General features: G+C 43.1%; 1 protein-coding gene across 1 annotated transcript in view; it reads right to left on the bottom strand.

Annotated features, from left to right (window-relative positions):
• PITPNB (phosphatidylinositol transfer protein beta) overlaps positions 1 to 16,317 on the bottom strand; it is a 348,647-nt gene that overhangs the window by 196,202 nt on the left and 136,128 nt on the right. The window contains exon 6 of the mRNA XM_069214679.1: positions 10,139 to 10,213. Coding sequence (XP_069070780.1) covers positions 10,139 to 10,213 — 75 coding nt within the window. The remainder of the gene's footprint in view (positions 1 to 10,138; positions 10,214 to 16,317) is intronic.

The raw sequence follows: 16,317 nt of genomic DNA, 5'->3' as shown, positions 1-16,317 counted from the left end.
GAACCATCAGTGTACTATTGGTCTGATGAAGGTGGTGAAGGTGGAGTAGGGCGTACAGGGCTAGGAACCTTGTCTGTTTTTTTCCTATGCTTTATTGGAATAGGAATGTGCAACGCCTCTTCAAAAGTAAACTGCCTTTTAGTTGGCTGCGCAGTAGATGGAGGTCTTGTTAATATATACAACCAGTGTCCGGGTGGATGACAAGGTGCCACTGTGTAGAGTCTATCTCTTCCTGAAGCTGTTCCATTACAGGCTCCATAGATTCAGATCTTCTTGCTTGTTTTGAGAAGGAGTATGATTTTGGTTCAGAGTGTCCAGGCGCCGACAGTGCTGAGCCGGACCAGTGTTCAGCATGGCTCTGTTGTTCGGCTCGACTCCGATGGTGTGGGAGTCGGCTTGGGAGCATGCGTCTTCTGCTGTGTTTTCGGCAGAGACAGGGCTGGGCATTTCAGATACAGCTATAAGGTGCTAACCACAGCCCAAAAGCAGTGGTGGTCCGATGGAAGACTTTGGTCGGTCTAGGGCAGGTGTTCTGCCCATGGGGATAGCTTGCTAGGGCCAGGATGGAGGGGGTTCTATACTTACAGGCTCTCCTGGTGTGAGGTTGTGGATCTCGAGCTCGGACTCTGAGCTGTCCTCATGGGAGAAGCTACCCTTATCTGCTGCCAACCCCCTGAGTGTAACCTTCCTCCTGATGTTCCTCCAATCTAAAGATGTCCAGCGTGTCGTCCGCACTGCGTCAAGACATCTTGAGTCGTCGATCTCTCAATGACTTCTTGGACCTGAAGGATTTACAGGCATTGCGGGGTATCTTCCAGATGGTCAGAACAAAGCCACAAGTTACACACCTGATGTTGGTCGGTGTGTAGAAACTTGGCTTGACAGAGGGCAGAACTAAAAAGGAATCCAGTCCAGCACCAAACAGACATGGTGCAGATGTTATTGATTTAGAAATATTGTCCCGAAAGGCGAAGGCCCAACGGCCCGCTGTCTATTTCAGTCACCTCAACGAGACAGAGGGTGACCAATTGAAGAATGATCAAGTACTAACCGTGATCAGAAACAGTACATACTTTAGGCCTAAACTGTGAATCAACAATGGCGAGATGGAGCAGAGGAGCACATGTCCAAAACTGACAGTTGAAGAAAAAAATCAAACCAACAAGAGGAGTTGTCTCTCTTAACTCATGACTCGAGAGACTTTCTTAGAAGAATAACAACTTGCACACTTACAAGCCCAACACTAGATAGCGGGAATATACTAAGCATGTATATCTACAACCACACATGCCTCGAAAATACTGATGTGCTTTACATGGTCCTCTGAGGTTGCTTTAGAGTTTGTCAGACAGTATACTCTGTAGCAATGGCTACAGAGTATCCAGTCTGCCAAACTCAAGGTCCACCCGCCCGATGTCAGGAAAACTACTGCCAGTGTTGCTAAGTTCTTCTCTCAGCAAAAACGATTCCCCTTTTCCCTGTACCCACATTGGTTGCAATAGCGTCCTCACTCCCAGCGGCTCTTGCAGAGGCTATTATTAGAACTAGCTTCTTCAGGTTTAACTGCCACTCAAGATGGTGGTCGCAAATCTTAGTGAGGTCAGTGCTCTAGTTTTTCTACCTTAGTCTTGTGCTGGAGCATCCCTCCAACTTTTTCTTTCTGGGAGCTGTGCACTTCAACTGCCATCCTGAGGAGAATGAGCAGTGATACTGAGGGGCTTCGTTTCATAGAGAATTCTTCCAGTTTTGAGTAATTCATTATTTTTCTTGTTACAGTGTGCACACCAGCTACTTTTTCCCTTCTGGAGAAGCTGAATTTCTTTCTTCTTCCAACAACTGGCTATCAGCTTTCTGAGGAGAATTTGTTTAGGCTTAACAGAACTTCAAGCAACTGCAGTAAGGAATCCTTTTGTATGATTTCCAGACTTGCCAATATGTATATGTACAAATATTCAAAAACTCTTCACCTTGCAGACTTGCCAGCCTTCGAGACAAGCCTCAGTGCTCAGACTAATTCCTAGAGACTGTGATTGAGAAAATTGAACCTTGAGAAGGAGTTTTTGTTTCCTGTAAAATACATTAGTAGATTGTATATTTGTGAACCTTTGAACTGTTCTCCAGAGAACCTTGGATACCTCTGACTCCTGGAGAAAAGAAGATATTAAGTTAACATTATTCTCTTAGAGAGAGGCTAGTCTCTCAAAAGATCCAGGTTAGGAAAACAATAGAACTAGGTGAATGTGAATGGCTGAACAGTTGAATGCGCAGTAGGAATGTACTTATCTATGCTCTTATCAACCGACTGCAGGTCCTTCCTTTAAAGAAATCCCAATAAGAAGAAAGGTGTAGGTTACAGAAGCACACACTGAATATCCTATCTTCAAGTGGGAAACACAGGCTGGAACTAATCTGGAGGCGGCCTCTCTTTCTATTCCCATTCCCCTTCCCACCTGTCGGAGTCAGGGTTCAGATAATCAGTAAAGTCTGAGCAAGCACCTGTTGGAGGGAGCTGGGTAAAAGGCATCTGCTCCTGTGGAAGTTTGATTTAACGGGTAATCTCCGACACCCGATATAGAGTCTAGCAGACCGCATCATTTATGTGGCTGGAGTAAATTTCCTCTGACAACTCAACAGAGTCAGGGCTGTTGGAAGTAAGGCATACGACCATCTGCCTAATTTAAAGTGGACTGTTAGATGGTTATCCTGGGGGTGCCTAACAGAAAAAAAACAAATTACCCCCACAACATGTAATATAACTGCCCTAGTGATAGGGGTCATTAGTTTTTCATTTTCCAAAACCAAACTCCCACTTTGGCAGCTTGTTTCTGGTCATTAAAAAAGACTGGAAAATGTTGACGCACAGGCTTCATGTTTGACGCAGTCGTCCACCAAGCTTCTCCTGCATTGACAGGAACCACTATTATGGTGATTTCTGCCAATGTATACAATTGTACTTGGGCTAGCGGACGTCTCTAAATTTGGTGTGTGAGATAAAGGCAGGGTGGAAGATGTAAAATCCTCCATTGCATCTACTGTGGAACAGTGGACAAAAAAAAAAAAAAAAAAAAAAATTGGTTTGGAACGCTTGCCAGCACGACTGCCAGTGAATAGACTATTTCTAAGCTTTCTTTCCATCACCTTTTGGGCACATGCCTGGAAACCTGAGAATGGTGCAGCTTTCTAGACCGGCTACGGACAATGTTTGTGAATTCTACAAAGTGGTAAATTCGACCCCATTCAAGGAGTACTTCTAGGAGTGCATATTCACTACTTTTTATATGGTAACTACATATTTTTCAGTTCCTGATCCAAAAAAATTAACAAGTTAAAACCTTTCAGTGAAAATCAGGACAAATTAAAAAAACAGACATAGCAGACCCGACTTAGGGCCCACAGATCCAATTACCAAGCCAGGAAAACATTATTTTTTTAGGGTGTCACACCCCAAACACACCCCCAGCCCCTGAACTACGCCCATATACTTGAGCAAGAGTACCTAGACAAGGACAAAGTTTTCCTCCTTCTGTTAAGCCCGCTCCATATATCATATATTGCCATGGCCCGGGTAACCTTACCAATATCATAAGAGCAGAATGTCTAAGTTGTCTTGTCGTGGATCTAATTTGTTAACTATCACCACACAGCCAAACAATCCTGCAAAAAAACTAAAGTGGGCATCGCGGCTTAACTACCTTCCTGCAGAGAAGACAAACTATATTTCCACCCTCACATTTTATATTAAAACAAAAAACAATTAGATGTTTTCGATCTGATTACTACTGGTAAATAACTTGTATAATCTTTTAACTACACATGTGAAATTTTCGCCATTGTTCTAGATCTTATCTCACACTGCTGTAAAAATGATGCTCTCTTCCTCCTTCAAAGCATCCTTGAGAATGCCTCCTAGAGTTCAAGGACAAAATCTCGGTATCTCTGGTTCTTTTTTCTAAATATGCTCCAACATCAATAATAAATACTAAGGCCAAGAATTAGGTCTTGGAGTAGGGGGCTACTCCATCACAAACGTGACGGATTTCCCATCTGCCGTATTACGATTCCATTCTATCCCATGGAGATCCTAATACTGCAGACGGGATATACGTCACATTTTTGACGGATTATTGCCTCCACCACGACCTAAATCAGGCCCTAAATCTGCTGACACCATTCCCCCAGTATGTCTTACAAAGTGACCTCTTCTCTCCAATAAACTGTTTGCTTCTTTATTGGTAGGTGTCAAATTAAGATCCCCACTTGATCGCTGCCCTGATCATTCAGTAAATCAATACTATCGTTCCTGCTCTTACTCAAGTTTGTAAGGCCTCCATTCTCTCTTCTACTGTTCCTTCTGTCTGGAAGTCAGCTTCCATTGCTTTACTTCTTAAGAAAAACAACAACAAAAAAACTCAATGCTGACCGGATGGTTCTGGCTAACTACTGTCCCATCTCACTCCTTCATTACCTGCCCAAACTTCTGAAAAAATCATATCAATGCCCATACCAATGCCCATCTCTCTACATCTCTTGAAACCCACTCGGTTTTAGATTCCTCCCAATATAGCCCTTGTCTCCACCATAATGTTGAGCCTGCGTTTCTAAGGGTTGCAGATAATCTTCATGCAATTGTAGACTAGGGTGGCAGTACTGCCTTGATCCTGCTTAATCTGTCTGCTGCTTTTGAAATAGTGTCCCGTTTTTATTTGATTCACGTGATATATTATATTGGAAACCAGGATTAGGCCCTGGCATGGTTACCATCATTTCTACATGAGCCTACGTAAGCATTATATCTTCCCCATTACACTCAGAATTCTGACTTCTTTCATGCAGTGTTCCTCGCTCAATCCTACTCTTTTAAATACATGCACTTCTCCCCTGGCCCACCTTATCAAATTCTTTGGTGTGTAGCTCATGTCATATGCAGATGTTGCTCACATCCTCCTCTTCCTGATAGTAATAACAACTCCAAGTTAGAAGAAGTTGAGTGATATATGCCCAGTGTGGCTATGTAAATGACTATCAACAAGCTCAATTCAGACAAAATTGAACCTGGTTGATTTAAGTTTCTTCCTTCATTTGGTCATACTATTGGCGTCACGCAGATTTCAATCCTACTCCCTTCAGCTTCCAGAGTTCACAATTTTGACATCCTTTTAGATTCATTCCTCTCCTTCTATGCCCACATTTCTTACATATCTGTGATCTATTTCTACTGTATAAGGCTTGAGGAACATTTTTCCCCTCCTTCCAAAGGATTTAAAGAAAACCATCATCTAGGATGCAGTTCCTTCTAATTTGTATTATGGGAACTCTTTTCCTTTGTCTCCTGCACTGCTCAATATCTCAATATCAACTGGTATAAATACCACTGCTCATCTCATACTTAATCTTCCTCTGCATTAATGTATTTGGCACCATTTGACCAGTTTATACTTGTTTTCTAATCACAAAGTGCTCCATGTTCAAGGTGCTTTGTCTCCATCTTCACAGTATTCATGGTCATGGCACTCATTATTTGAAGGACAGAATCCTACGCTAGCAACACACTCTCTTTCTTCTTCCTCCTTCCACCCCTGATGGTTTGCAAGATCCATTGCCCCAGGTGTCTTAGCAATGCTTTCTCCTACTTCAGCCCAAACACTGGAACCCTCTCCCATGCTCCCTCAGGATGCAACTGATCTTTAGAAGAATACTTGAGACTTACATTTCTTCATTTTGTTTATGATGCTGTCTTTGCATCCATTTTTCCTGTATTAAGGCTAGCATTATAACACTCTTTTGCAGCGGCTGCATACATTATAAAACTCCAACGTCATCATGTGAAATTTTCCTTCCATTTTTAATACTGCTTGGAGGAGGTCTAATGTGCACAACTTGGTGAACTGAAAGCCTGGTGGCACGTGTTTATCGCTAAATACTTCTAGCTATCACATCTACAGGACCACAATCACTCTTCCACTATAATCTAGCCATGTATTTTCCATATGGGATGTGCAAGATGCTTTTAATTACCACTGTCATTCCCATTAAACTAGAACTGAATACTGTCACATAGTACGTTGTTTTTCCCTTGACCAATGAAGCGACATTTAGATGCACTTCTTGGAGGACTACTACTTCTGAGCCTTGCCTGGACACACAGCTAATTTTTAATCACACCACTTTTTATCCTATGACCAAGGCTGCTGACATTTCTTGAGAAGTAGGTATTTGGTTGTCAAATTACACTTTGTCAGATGTCGGTTTCTTGGCAACAGTCTAATATGGGTGTCAACCTTTGTCGCATTACCGGTCTTTGAGAGTATCTTAACATATCATTTGTCCCCACTCCACACAACTGTACAGCATGACTAAAACTACCCCTCCCCAATGCATAATGCACCCTTCACCCAAACATGGTAAAGAAATACTGATCTAGCGGGATGTCTGTCATGCAAGCAGTTAATGACATTTAATTTGCTAAGAGGAGGTTGTCTTGTCCCTTCCTTTGCTACCAGAGCGTTTCTAGTTACTTCATACAAATAATGGCATTTGTTCATCTCATGCATTGTCCTATCTCTAGCACACATACAAACCATGGGCATGCAAAAGACAAGACAGCATACTGGCATATTAAGTCACACACCTCATCAATTATGTGTCAATTCCTGTCTGAAGTGTCACTACACCCAGCCCAAACGTCGACGCAGGTAGCACAGCAAGGGGAAGGCAATTTGTTTCTCCTTCATATATCATCCAGCAAGATCTGTGGACAACTGTGCATACTTGTGTGGTATTCCTTCTTCCACCTTACTTCTTTATTCAGTTTATTCCTTAGTCACTGCATTTGGGCTTCGGATGCACACCAATGTTTTCTAAGTCTATTGCTCGCGCAATTGACCCTTTGTTATTATGTCCATGTTTGTTATTGGAGATTTGCATTATTCAGGTACTAGTCTGGCTCTGGTTTTGTCAATTCCCTACTGTTCTCAGCCATTCATAGTCTCATGCTTACTCATCTCCCTCACAATGGCCTGCAGATGAGAGGCAAACTACATAATGTAGTTAGGCCTTCAGCACAGAAGGCTTTTTTTAAGTTGGTCAATGATTTTCCTTTGCTTTGTCAAGGTGAAGTCTGGGAACAGGAGTATGTTTAAGGCTCTCATATTTTGTTGGTCCTTCTTTTCTCTCAGGATGTAGTATGAGTGTCTGTCATAGTAACTAAGGAGGAGGGCTATGATGCATCTTCATGAGACTCCTGGTCTTTGTGGGGGTAATGGCACCCTGTATGCGCGATCCAGAGAAAAGAAATGTGGTCGTTCTTTAGGCTTGAGAACTTCATTATTCATTGCACTACAAACAACTCTAGACTCTGGCCCTCAGCTGGTTCTGGAACTCTTGTCATTTGCATATCATTTTTCTCCATCTTCCTTCTCCACTGTTGAGGCAGGCCTATATATAATTATTTTTAGCTTCACGATTGATGACCAAATCGATGGAGCATCTGTCACTGCTTTGATGTGTATTTTCTCAATCAGGCCTACTCTTTCACTACATTTCTGTTAGTAAGTACCCAATAGATGCACTTGTTTGTTCACCGTATTACTTATATGTTCTGCACATGACTGTATCTTGTACTGCCATGAGTACCTCCTTTAACACAGACTTAGATGAAGGAGGCGACTCGGTTATTACCTCATGTTTCAACATTCGCTACAGTTCTTCAGTTTGTTGGTTGCGTAAGAAGGCACATTGTTGGAGCCTTTGCAGTGTAGGGTTTTAATTTTTAATCAAGCACCACTGTGACTTAACTAAGATATATATGTCTCCAGACAATTCCGTTTATGTTTTTTTCTGAGGTTTTTGCAAGCTATGGCTGCATTTTGAGTTGGTGCTCTGTAAAGTACAGTCTTCTGTTGCCACTGACAGATGGTGATCTGATTGTGAAAAAAGTGCATGTCCAGGAAAGAGCTAAATGCAGGTTTACCATGGGAACAGTCTGAGAGACATTTTCGACTCACAACTTTGGAGCGAATGGGAGTGGAAAATAATTTCCTGAAATAGAGCATGTTATGGGACATATGGCCATGACCCTAGTTAGGATGAATGTTGGATAGTCTACACCAATACCGGCACCAGAGGTACTAAGCAGGGATGCCCACATTCCTCAATTCACTTTGTGATAGGAGTGGAGACATTCCCAAAGATTATTAGGATTCTCGGGAAATGGTATAAATCAAAAATGCCCAAGGATATTGCTTGTGATTAAAATGTATGTTCCTTTTGACTAATGATGTTTATCACCATAACAGGAGTAGATCGATCGGTCTTTCAGGGATTTTTTTTGGGCAATTTTAAGTAGTGTTTTATGACATGAAGTTGGCAGACAATTTCATGTTGATACTTACATATATCCAGAATGACAATCACCCCACCTTTGTCAGCAGGATTGATTGTTTTGTTTTAGTCCCCACAGTGCATCACATTCAGGTTTGAAAATATTGTAGTGGGGACATTCTGTAACTGCTAGTTGGGCTTACAGCAATTTTGCACTCACGATTCACTCTGTATTATGCTTACTGTGCTTTGTTTCTAAATGTGCATAGTACGTGTCAAATGGATTTGTAACTATGTTAACTAGAAGATTTGATGATCTTATTGTATGTTGAATTCAGATCAAATGCCTACTTGGACCCACTGCTGGGGAGTGTCTTTTAAACCTAGACTACACTTATAAATGATACATAAGGGGCCAGTGTTCCAGATATTGTATATATCCAAGGCTATTATTTGGGTTTATAGGAATAGTTCTGTGGGTGTCTTCTAGATTAGACTTTATAGTTCACAAATATATAGTAGGTGGTGTGTCAGATACAATGCATGACCACATTTTTGATTCACGTACGTTCTTTTGTTTCAATTCTAGTTTTAGAGATAAAAACTAAAGAAAGATTAAAAATCATCATTCATATTCCAACAAATTGACTTAATATCATGTTTTCATTGTCAAAAATAACTTGAGTGTCTCAGAGACTGTTGTATAGTACATGCTGAACAAGTCAGTGTTACCCAAGGAAACTGTATCAGTATCAATTTATTGTTCAGTTAATTAAAACCATTACAAAGAGCACAATTGGTAGTATTTACATAAAATTTACAAAACCAAAAATTAAATATATATATTTTTTTTTAAATCTGCTAAACAGGAGTTAGTGTTTATCTCTGTTTCAACAAAGGCACTCAGGTTTCCTTTGGCCTTGCAGGAGCCTTGCTGGCTGTCCCCGCTGACAGAGCTAGCCGCCGCCTTAGAATTGTCATGTACTTTGCACATCTAGACAAGGCCCAGGCAGCAGTGTGTGAAAAGCAGAGATTAGATGTATCCTTGGAAGTCAGCGCCCCCAGTGACAGAGCTACTGGAATCATTAACTGTTGCCTATTGGCTGCTAAAGTGGGCAGCAGCACAGGAGGTGTAACCCACTTTCTTGGTAGTAAGAACAGAGCCTGCTAGGTCTTTTGTCTCTCTGTGCAGGCCAGGCACAATTAAAGTCCTTGACTGGCAGGACTAGTGTTCGCATGTACAAGATCTGATTTCAAATTCCTGCGTTTATTGCTTCTTGGAGGAATGGTCGGGGGGCGCCAATCAAATAGGAATCGTTTAGCGCTGGCACTGTTGATGGAGATTTGGCTGACAGGATACATTTCAGCAGATTGTGATCGCGCCCCGCGCTCTCTGTGACTTCAAAGTGCCTAGGTGTTTTCATGAGTTTCTCTGAGAGATACACATAGTCAATGGTTGAAGGAAACTGTAACAAGAACAATCCTGGGTACGGTTTATTACTCAAACTGAAGAGCTTGAAAAACTGGGCCTGCTGCACTGGAACCATAAACATCTGAAAAAGAGGAATGTACAAGCAGCTCTCACTCCTTTCAAATGCTTAGAACTAATGTGAATGATAGGTGGGGACCTTTGAAGAGGAATGGCAGAAACATGCACACATGTTTGGCTTTCAAAGTTGTCCTTTGATACAATTTCTTCTTTGTATTCGATAAAGGATACCTTATTCTTTGTACTGATGAAGGATAGCCTATCTATGGGGAAATAGACCACACCATATATTCAAAAGTAGTTTTTATGAAACAAACAAAAACAACTTACATTTTCTGAAGTGCCCATGTCAGGTTTATGCCATGTCTCGATTTTTATAAAAAAGTCATCTTTCATATACTCATTCTGTTTAAAGAAAAAGAAAAACAAATTTCGGTTTCATTCTATAACAATCTTTTTTACAAACAAAACATTTAGGAAAATAAAAGTACTGGATTGCATTTAAAGACTAATAAAGCAGGTTTCATGATTGTTCAGTGGTGTATCTGTAGGTTTCCAAGTATGTTACACCTATGATGTTAGAGAAAACGTGGTTCTGATTAGTGGTGAAGCGTTACTGCCCTATCCACTAGCATGGAAAGTCATTGTCGACAATTACCTATTTATGGGTGCAAGCTAGAGGCGAGGGTTCAAATGAGGTGACAGGGCAATTAATAGATGTTACTGCCCAGTGTGAAAGAAATTAAATTCAGCAGGAGCACGGTGTTCAATTGGTAATTTAACAAGAGGATGACTAAACTCCACACAGGCATCTGATTTTGTGACAGCCATCTACCCTGGCTACAAGACCGCCTGGCAAGAAACACTTCACAAGCACAGAGGTGCGATCACCATCATCCACAAGAACACCATCAACTACACCACCTTCACAAACACCATAGCTTCCAACATGGAACACCTGTCTTTGAAGCTCACCATCACAGCTAACTTCACCTTAAGTGACACTCCTCTACAAAACACCAGGGATGTGCACCAACTTCACTGACGCCATTGTGGGGTTCGTTACACCATTCGCCCTCGATGCTTGAAATCACATCCCAGTCAAAGACCTACACTTTCACATGGAAGACCTCACAGACCCCAACTCAAGCGCACTCGCAGAAGACCTTAGAAGCTTGGGCCTCTCCCACCGAGTAAAAGGACCTACTCACATTGCTGGACACCTCCTGGACCACATTTTCATCACCTTCAATAACATGAGTCAACAAAGCCAAACCAGTCTCCTGAACAGATAACGCCCTCATTAATAGCAGCATTCCAGTCCCAGTCCACTGCACACACACCATCGTCAGACCAGCCAGCCAAACTGGATGGGTGGCTGACAAAAACTGGAACACCTCTCTGAACATCCCACCAACCAGAACACAGCACAGCCTACACAAAGCCATCAAAAATGTAAACAAAAGGGCCACCTCTCTGGCAGCTTCAAACACAGTAATGCAACAAGATCCAGACCCCAGGCAAGTTGGTGCATGGACTAATGAAACTCAACTGCAAACTGAGGCACAAATGCAGAATGAGTCAGGACCAATCAGACAGGAGAAAGTTTAATTCAGCCCTGACAAGCTACCACCAAATGATCAGTACCACTACATCCACCACTCTGGAGGACCGCATCGATATAAGCACCAACCAAGGAAGCCTTTTACACTGTGATGGACTTCACCTCACCAGCAGCAGCCTGCAATTCATTCACTCCATTGCTGGACCACTCTAACACACTCTTTCTATTATTCAGCAACAAAATCACTGCCATTTACGGCAACTTCAACCCACAACCGGAACAGACAGATCTCACCAAATGCCTCCCGATCTTATTCAAAACACTGATGCTAATCACATGGCCCATCATCAACCCAGAAGAAATTGCCCCCACCATGAAGTCCATCCACTCAGTGACGCCATAGAACACTTGCCCTCTCAATGCCTACTCAGAGGACTCCAACCCATCAGTGCCTGATCACACTAATTCTGAATGCCTTCACCTTTTCCGCGACCTTCCCAGATTATTGGAAAGATATAACTGTCCCCCCACTATTGAAGACACCCTCCACGGACCCTTTGACGCTTGTCAACTACAAACCAATCTCCCTTCTACCATTCTCAGTGAAGGTCTTAGAGAACATCATCAATAGACACCTCATCAATTACCTCAATGACCAAAATCTCCTCTACAACATTCAGTCTGGTTTCAGACCTAACCACAGCATGGAAACTTTCTTCATCATCATCATGGATGACATCCACATGACTCTGGTGACGCTCATGCTTCTGGACCTTTCCATAGCGTTTGACACTGTATCCCACCTCATCCTTATCTAGGACCTCGGAATCCAAAAACATGCACAGTCCGATAGATCTGCTCCTTCCTGAATGGGAGGACCCAGTCAGTCGGGATGGCACTGTACACCTCCTCTATAGAGCTCTGCAAGTGCCCTCCTTGAGCACAACACTCTTCAACGCATACATGATCCCACTAGACAGCACCATCGGCTTTCACAACATCAACATCCACTCCTAAGCCCACAGACAAAACACCCAGTACCTAGATCAAGTTCAATGCCTGTATGACTGAATCGCCCAATGGATGAAGACCATTTGCCTGAAGGTGAACACAGACAAGACCAGAATTGTGATCTTTGGGACAAACTCAACACCATGGGACTCCAACATGCATCCAACAGAGCTAGGACTGACACCCATTCATATCATTTACGCCAAGATCCTCAGGCTCACCACTAACAGCATATTCAACATGACCGCCCAATTCAACGCCACCACCACCTCACTCTTCCATACCCCAAAGATACAAAGGAAGATTTTCAAATGTCTCCCAAATAGCACCTTGGAAACGGTCACACGTGCCCTTGTCACAAGCAAGCTGGACAACAGGAACACTGTCTCTGTTGGGATCAACAAAAAGAAAACCTCACCAGAAGGCTGCAAATCATTCAGAACAGCAGAAACACTCTAAACCTCTTGTGTTGCAATCACATCACTCTACACATGAAGGAGCTCCGCTGTCAACCAGAAACACGAGCACAATTGAAACTCCTCACCAACACTGTTAGAAAAGGAGTTTCTGGTTGTCACAGTATGTCCCCTGTACAAGCAGGAACCACCACTTTTAGTCAGTGTAAGCTAGGTGCACACTTAGAGATAACCTGTGGTCGCCCTCCAGTAGCTTGGCGCAGAGCAGGCAGGCTTATCTAAAGAAGCAATGTATAAAGTATTTGTGCAACACACAGTAGCAATGAAAACACCACAAAAAAGACTCCACACAGGTTTAGAAGAATATAGAATATTTATCTGAGTAAAATATGACCAAAACAACAAAGATCCAAACACTAGAAGTCGATATATGAATTTCTAAAGACTATACCCAAAATAGTGCTTAGAAATCGATAGCGCTAAAATGTTACTTGAGGTCAAGCTAGACAAGGGTAAATCCAAAGTTCAGGCCGACTGCGAAAGAGGGCAGGCCAGCTACAGAACTCATGCAGAGCCCGCTGAAGAAGTACCTTGGATGGAGCAAGTGTCTACGTCAAGAAGCAATACGGAGGAGATGTTTTGGTTCCGATCCATGCAGTCGGTCTTATGTCGATGTCGAACTCCACTTAGATGTATGCAATGCGTCATCGGCGAGCCGTGCAGCGATGTGCTCTGATCAGCGCTGCGTTGTTGTCGAACCTCGCAGATGGGTCTCAGATCGCTGTCGAATCAGCAATGCAGCGGAGGGCACTGCGTTGGTTGCGAGCAGAGCAATGGTTTGGATGTGTCTAGTCTGCAGAGAAACAGCTGCAAAACTCACTTTTAAGGCCCAGGACTGAATTGGAACCTCAGGCAAGTGTAGAACGCACAGATGGCAGAATCCAGCGGCAGGAGCAGCGTTGCAGGCAGTCTGATGTCCCTGAGACTAGAGGAGACCTCGGGCCCTTGGAGTCAACTCTGGGTCAGATGAGAGGGTCCTGTCCTTCCGCAGCAGGGCAAAGATCAGCAGGGTATTTCATCAAGGTAGAGAGCAGTCCTTCTTGGGAAAGCAGTCCAGCAGTGTGGCACTCCTTGTAGCACAGTCATCCTTATTCCTGGCAGAGTTCTTCCCATAGTGTACTGATTTGGGAGGGTCAGAGACCCAGTTCTTATATCCAAATGTGTCTTTGAAGTGAGGGTGACTTTAAATAAGGGTCTTTGAAGGGCACAGAGGTCCTTTCATCCTAGCCCCGGTTCCAGAATTTCAGTAGGGGGTAATCAGCTCTTTGTGTGGGGACAGGCACTCCCCATTCAAGTGTGTCAGCTCCCCTCCACCCTTCCTGCTCAGGAAGAGCCGTCATGCAGATGAGTGATCAGACATGCCTAATCTTCCTGTGTTTGTGGCTGTCTAGAAGGAATACACATAGTGTAGCTGTCATGCACCCAGATGTGTACTGGAGACAGGCTGCAAGGCACATAGTGCAGTAAGAGCAGAGAAATGCCCACTTTATAAAATTGCCATTTCTAAAATAGTAATGGTATATCCAACTTTACCACTAAAGAGGATTTATCCTTACCATTTCAATGATATGAAACATGATCTAACTACTCTTCTCTGATCAGGAATTACATCTTAAAAGTATATTGAGGAATTCCTAATGCTGGCCTATGAGAGGAGTAGACCTCACAGTAGTGAAAACATTTTACTTGCACAGCACCCTGCCCTATGGGCTACCTAGGCCCTACCTTAAGGGTGCTTTATAGATAATAAAAGGGGAGCTTAAAGCTCTGCAATGGCAGGCCTGAGCTAGGTTTTAATTGTGGATGGCACAATCAGACCTGTAGGCCCACTAGGAGCATGTAATTTACAAGCCCAGGGTATATGGTATACCACTTTACAAGGGACCTACAAGTGAATTAAATATGCCAATTGTGAATACACCGATGTTACCATGTTTAGGGGAGAAGCACATGCACTATAGCACTGGTCAGCAGTGGTAAAGTACTCAGAGTCCTATGCCCAACAAAAAAGATACAGCAAAAATGTCAGGCAAACACGTAAAAAGTTCAGGGGAAGACCAACCTAAGGCTGACAGTCTAACACCCACTTTCAAGACACTGCATAACACTGGCCCAGCACACCTCAACAATCACAACTGCTTTCACAAACTTTCCAGACATCTCCGCTCATCCGCACTCCTATTTGTACACATTCCACGTACATGGAAAACTAGATCCTGTGACCAAGCCTTCTCCTACACCGCTCCTAAAGTGTGGAATGACATGCTGCTACACAAAAGACCTTCCTCCTCCTTCTTGACTTGCACAACAGCTGAAGACCTGACTTTTCAAGTAGTACTACCAGGCCCTAGGGTTTCCCCAGAGTAACACCTTCTCAGTGCCAGGTTACTGTACCAGTTGACGGTCTGCAAAACAATAACAGAAGGCAAACTATTTGGTTCCTTTCTTCATGGAAGCCTTCACTGAAATATCACAGTAAACTTGAAAATGTCTACAACATACAACAAAGCCCAAGATCACAAACGGGGACTCGCGGGGGGCCACCAGAAGGCTGGTGATGGTGCATATTACAACTAATGTTTCTCTGACTCAGTGATTTTAATGTGGTTGCTCCCAAATGTGTCATGCTTGCAAATGGTAAGTTTTATGTTCATAATTGCAATAACTTGCTGTTTGTATTAGAAACAATACAAATATTTCAGAAAAACACATACAAAGAAGATGGTTGTCCTAGATTACTTTGTCCAGATCCTCAAGATATTCAGAGATTACCAAACAAATCTAACAGGAACATGAAATGAAGAATGAAATGCAGTCTAACGACTTAGGCTGAGAAAGCATGAAGGAAATGGTACAAGAAATGTATGGTAAGAATTGGCAAAGCAATTGATGCACCTTGTGGAAAACGTTTATGCACCCCAGAGGACAAACCTAGTCTGTGGACTCTCTCCCATGCTAATGCACCTTTTGCTTATTCATCTTACTCCGCCTCCTCTGATCACTAGCTCCTTCATGACCCCCCTCTCCTGGGGTGCAAATCCAAGCCAGGTGAGATAGCATGGCAGGGAGACATTCTAGATCCAGGGGAAAAACAGGTGGTGGGATCATGGGCAAGGGAGGAAATAAGGAGTCTCTGCAAAATGAGCATAGTGGGAAAACAAAGGTGGACATACATAGGGCGAGAGCACAAAGATATAGGTCTCTGATAGGAAGCAGGAAAGAGACTGGGGGGGTGCAGTGAGGCAGAGGAGGGGGGAATTCAGAAACAGTGGGGTAAAGAGCAACTGTGATATCAAGGAGGGCTGTGAGGTTTTGAGAGACTGCAGAGTGGTGAGGAAGTGGTAAGACATGCCAAATGGATAGATTGGAGTGATGAGGACAGTGGAAACTGGTGTACGGAAGTAAATTTAAGAAACAGAATGGTACTGGATCAGGATTAACAGTGGACAGTTGCTGTG

The sequence above is a fragment of the Pleurodeles waltl genome, chromosome 11 (assembly GCF_031143425.1).
Source record: "Pleurodeles waltl isolate 20211129_DDA chromosome 11, aPleWal1.hap1.20221129, whole genome shotgun sequence".
NCBI classification, from domain to species: Eukaryota; Metazoa; Chordata; class Amphibia; order Caudata; family Salamandridae; genus Pleurodeles; species Pleurodeles waltl.
This window is presented reverse-complemented; position numbering and strand designations above follow the sequence as displayed.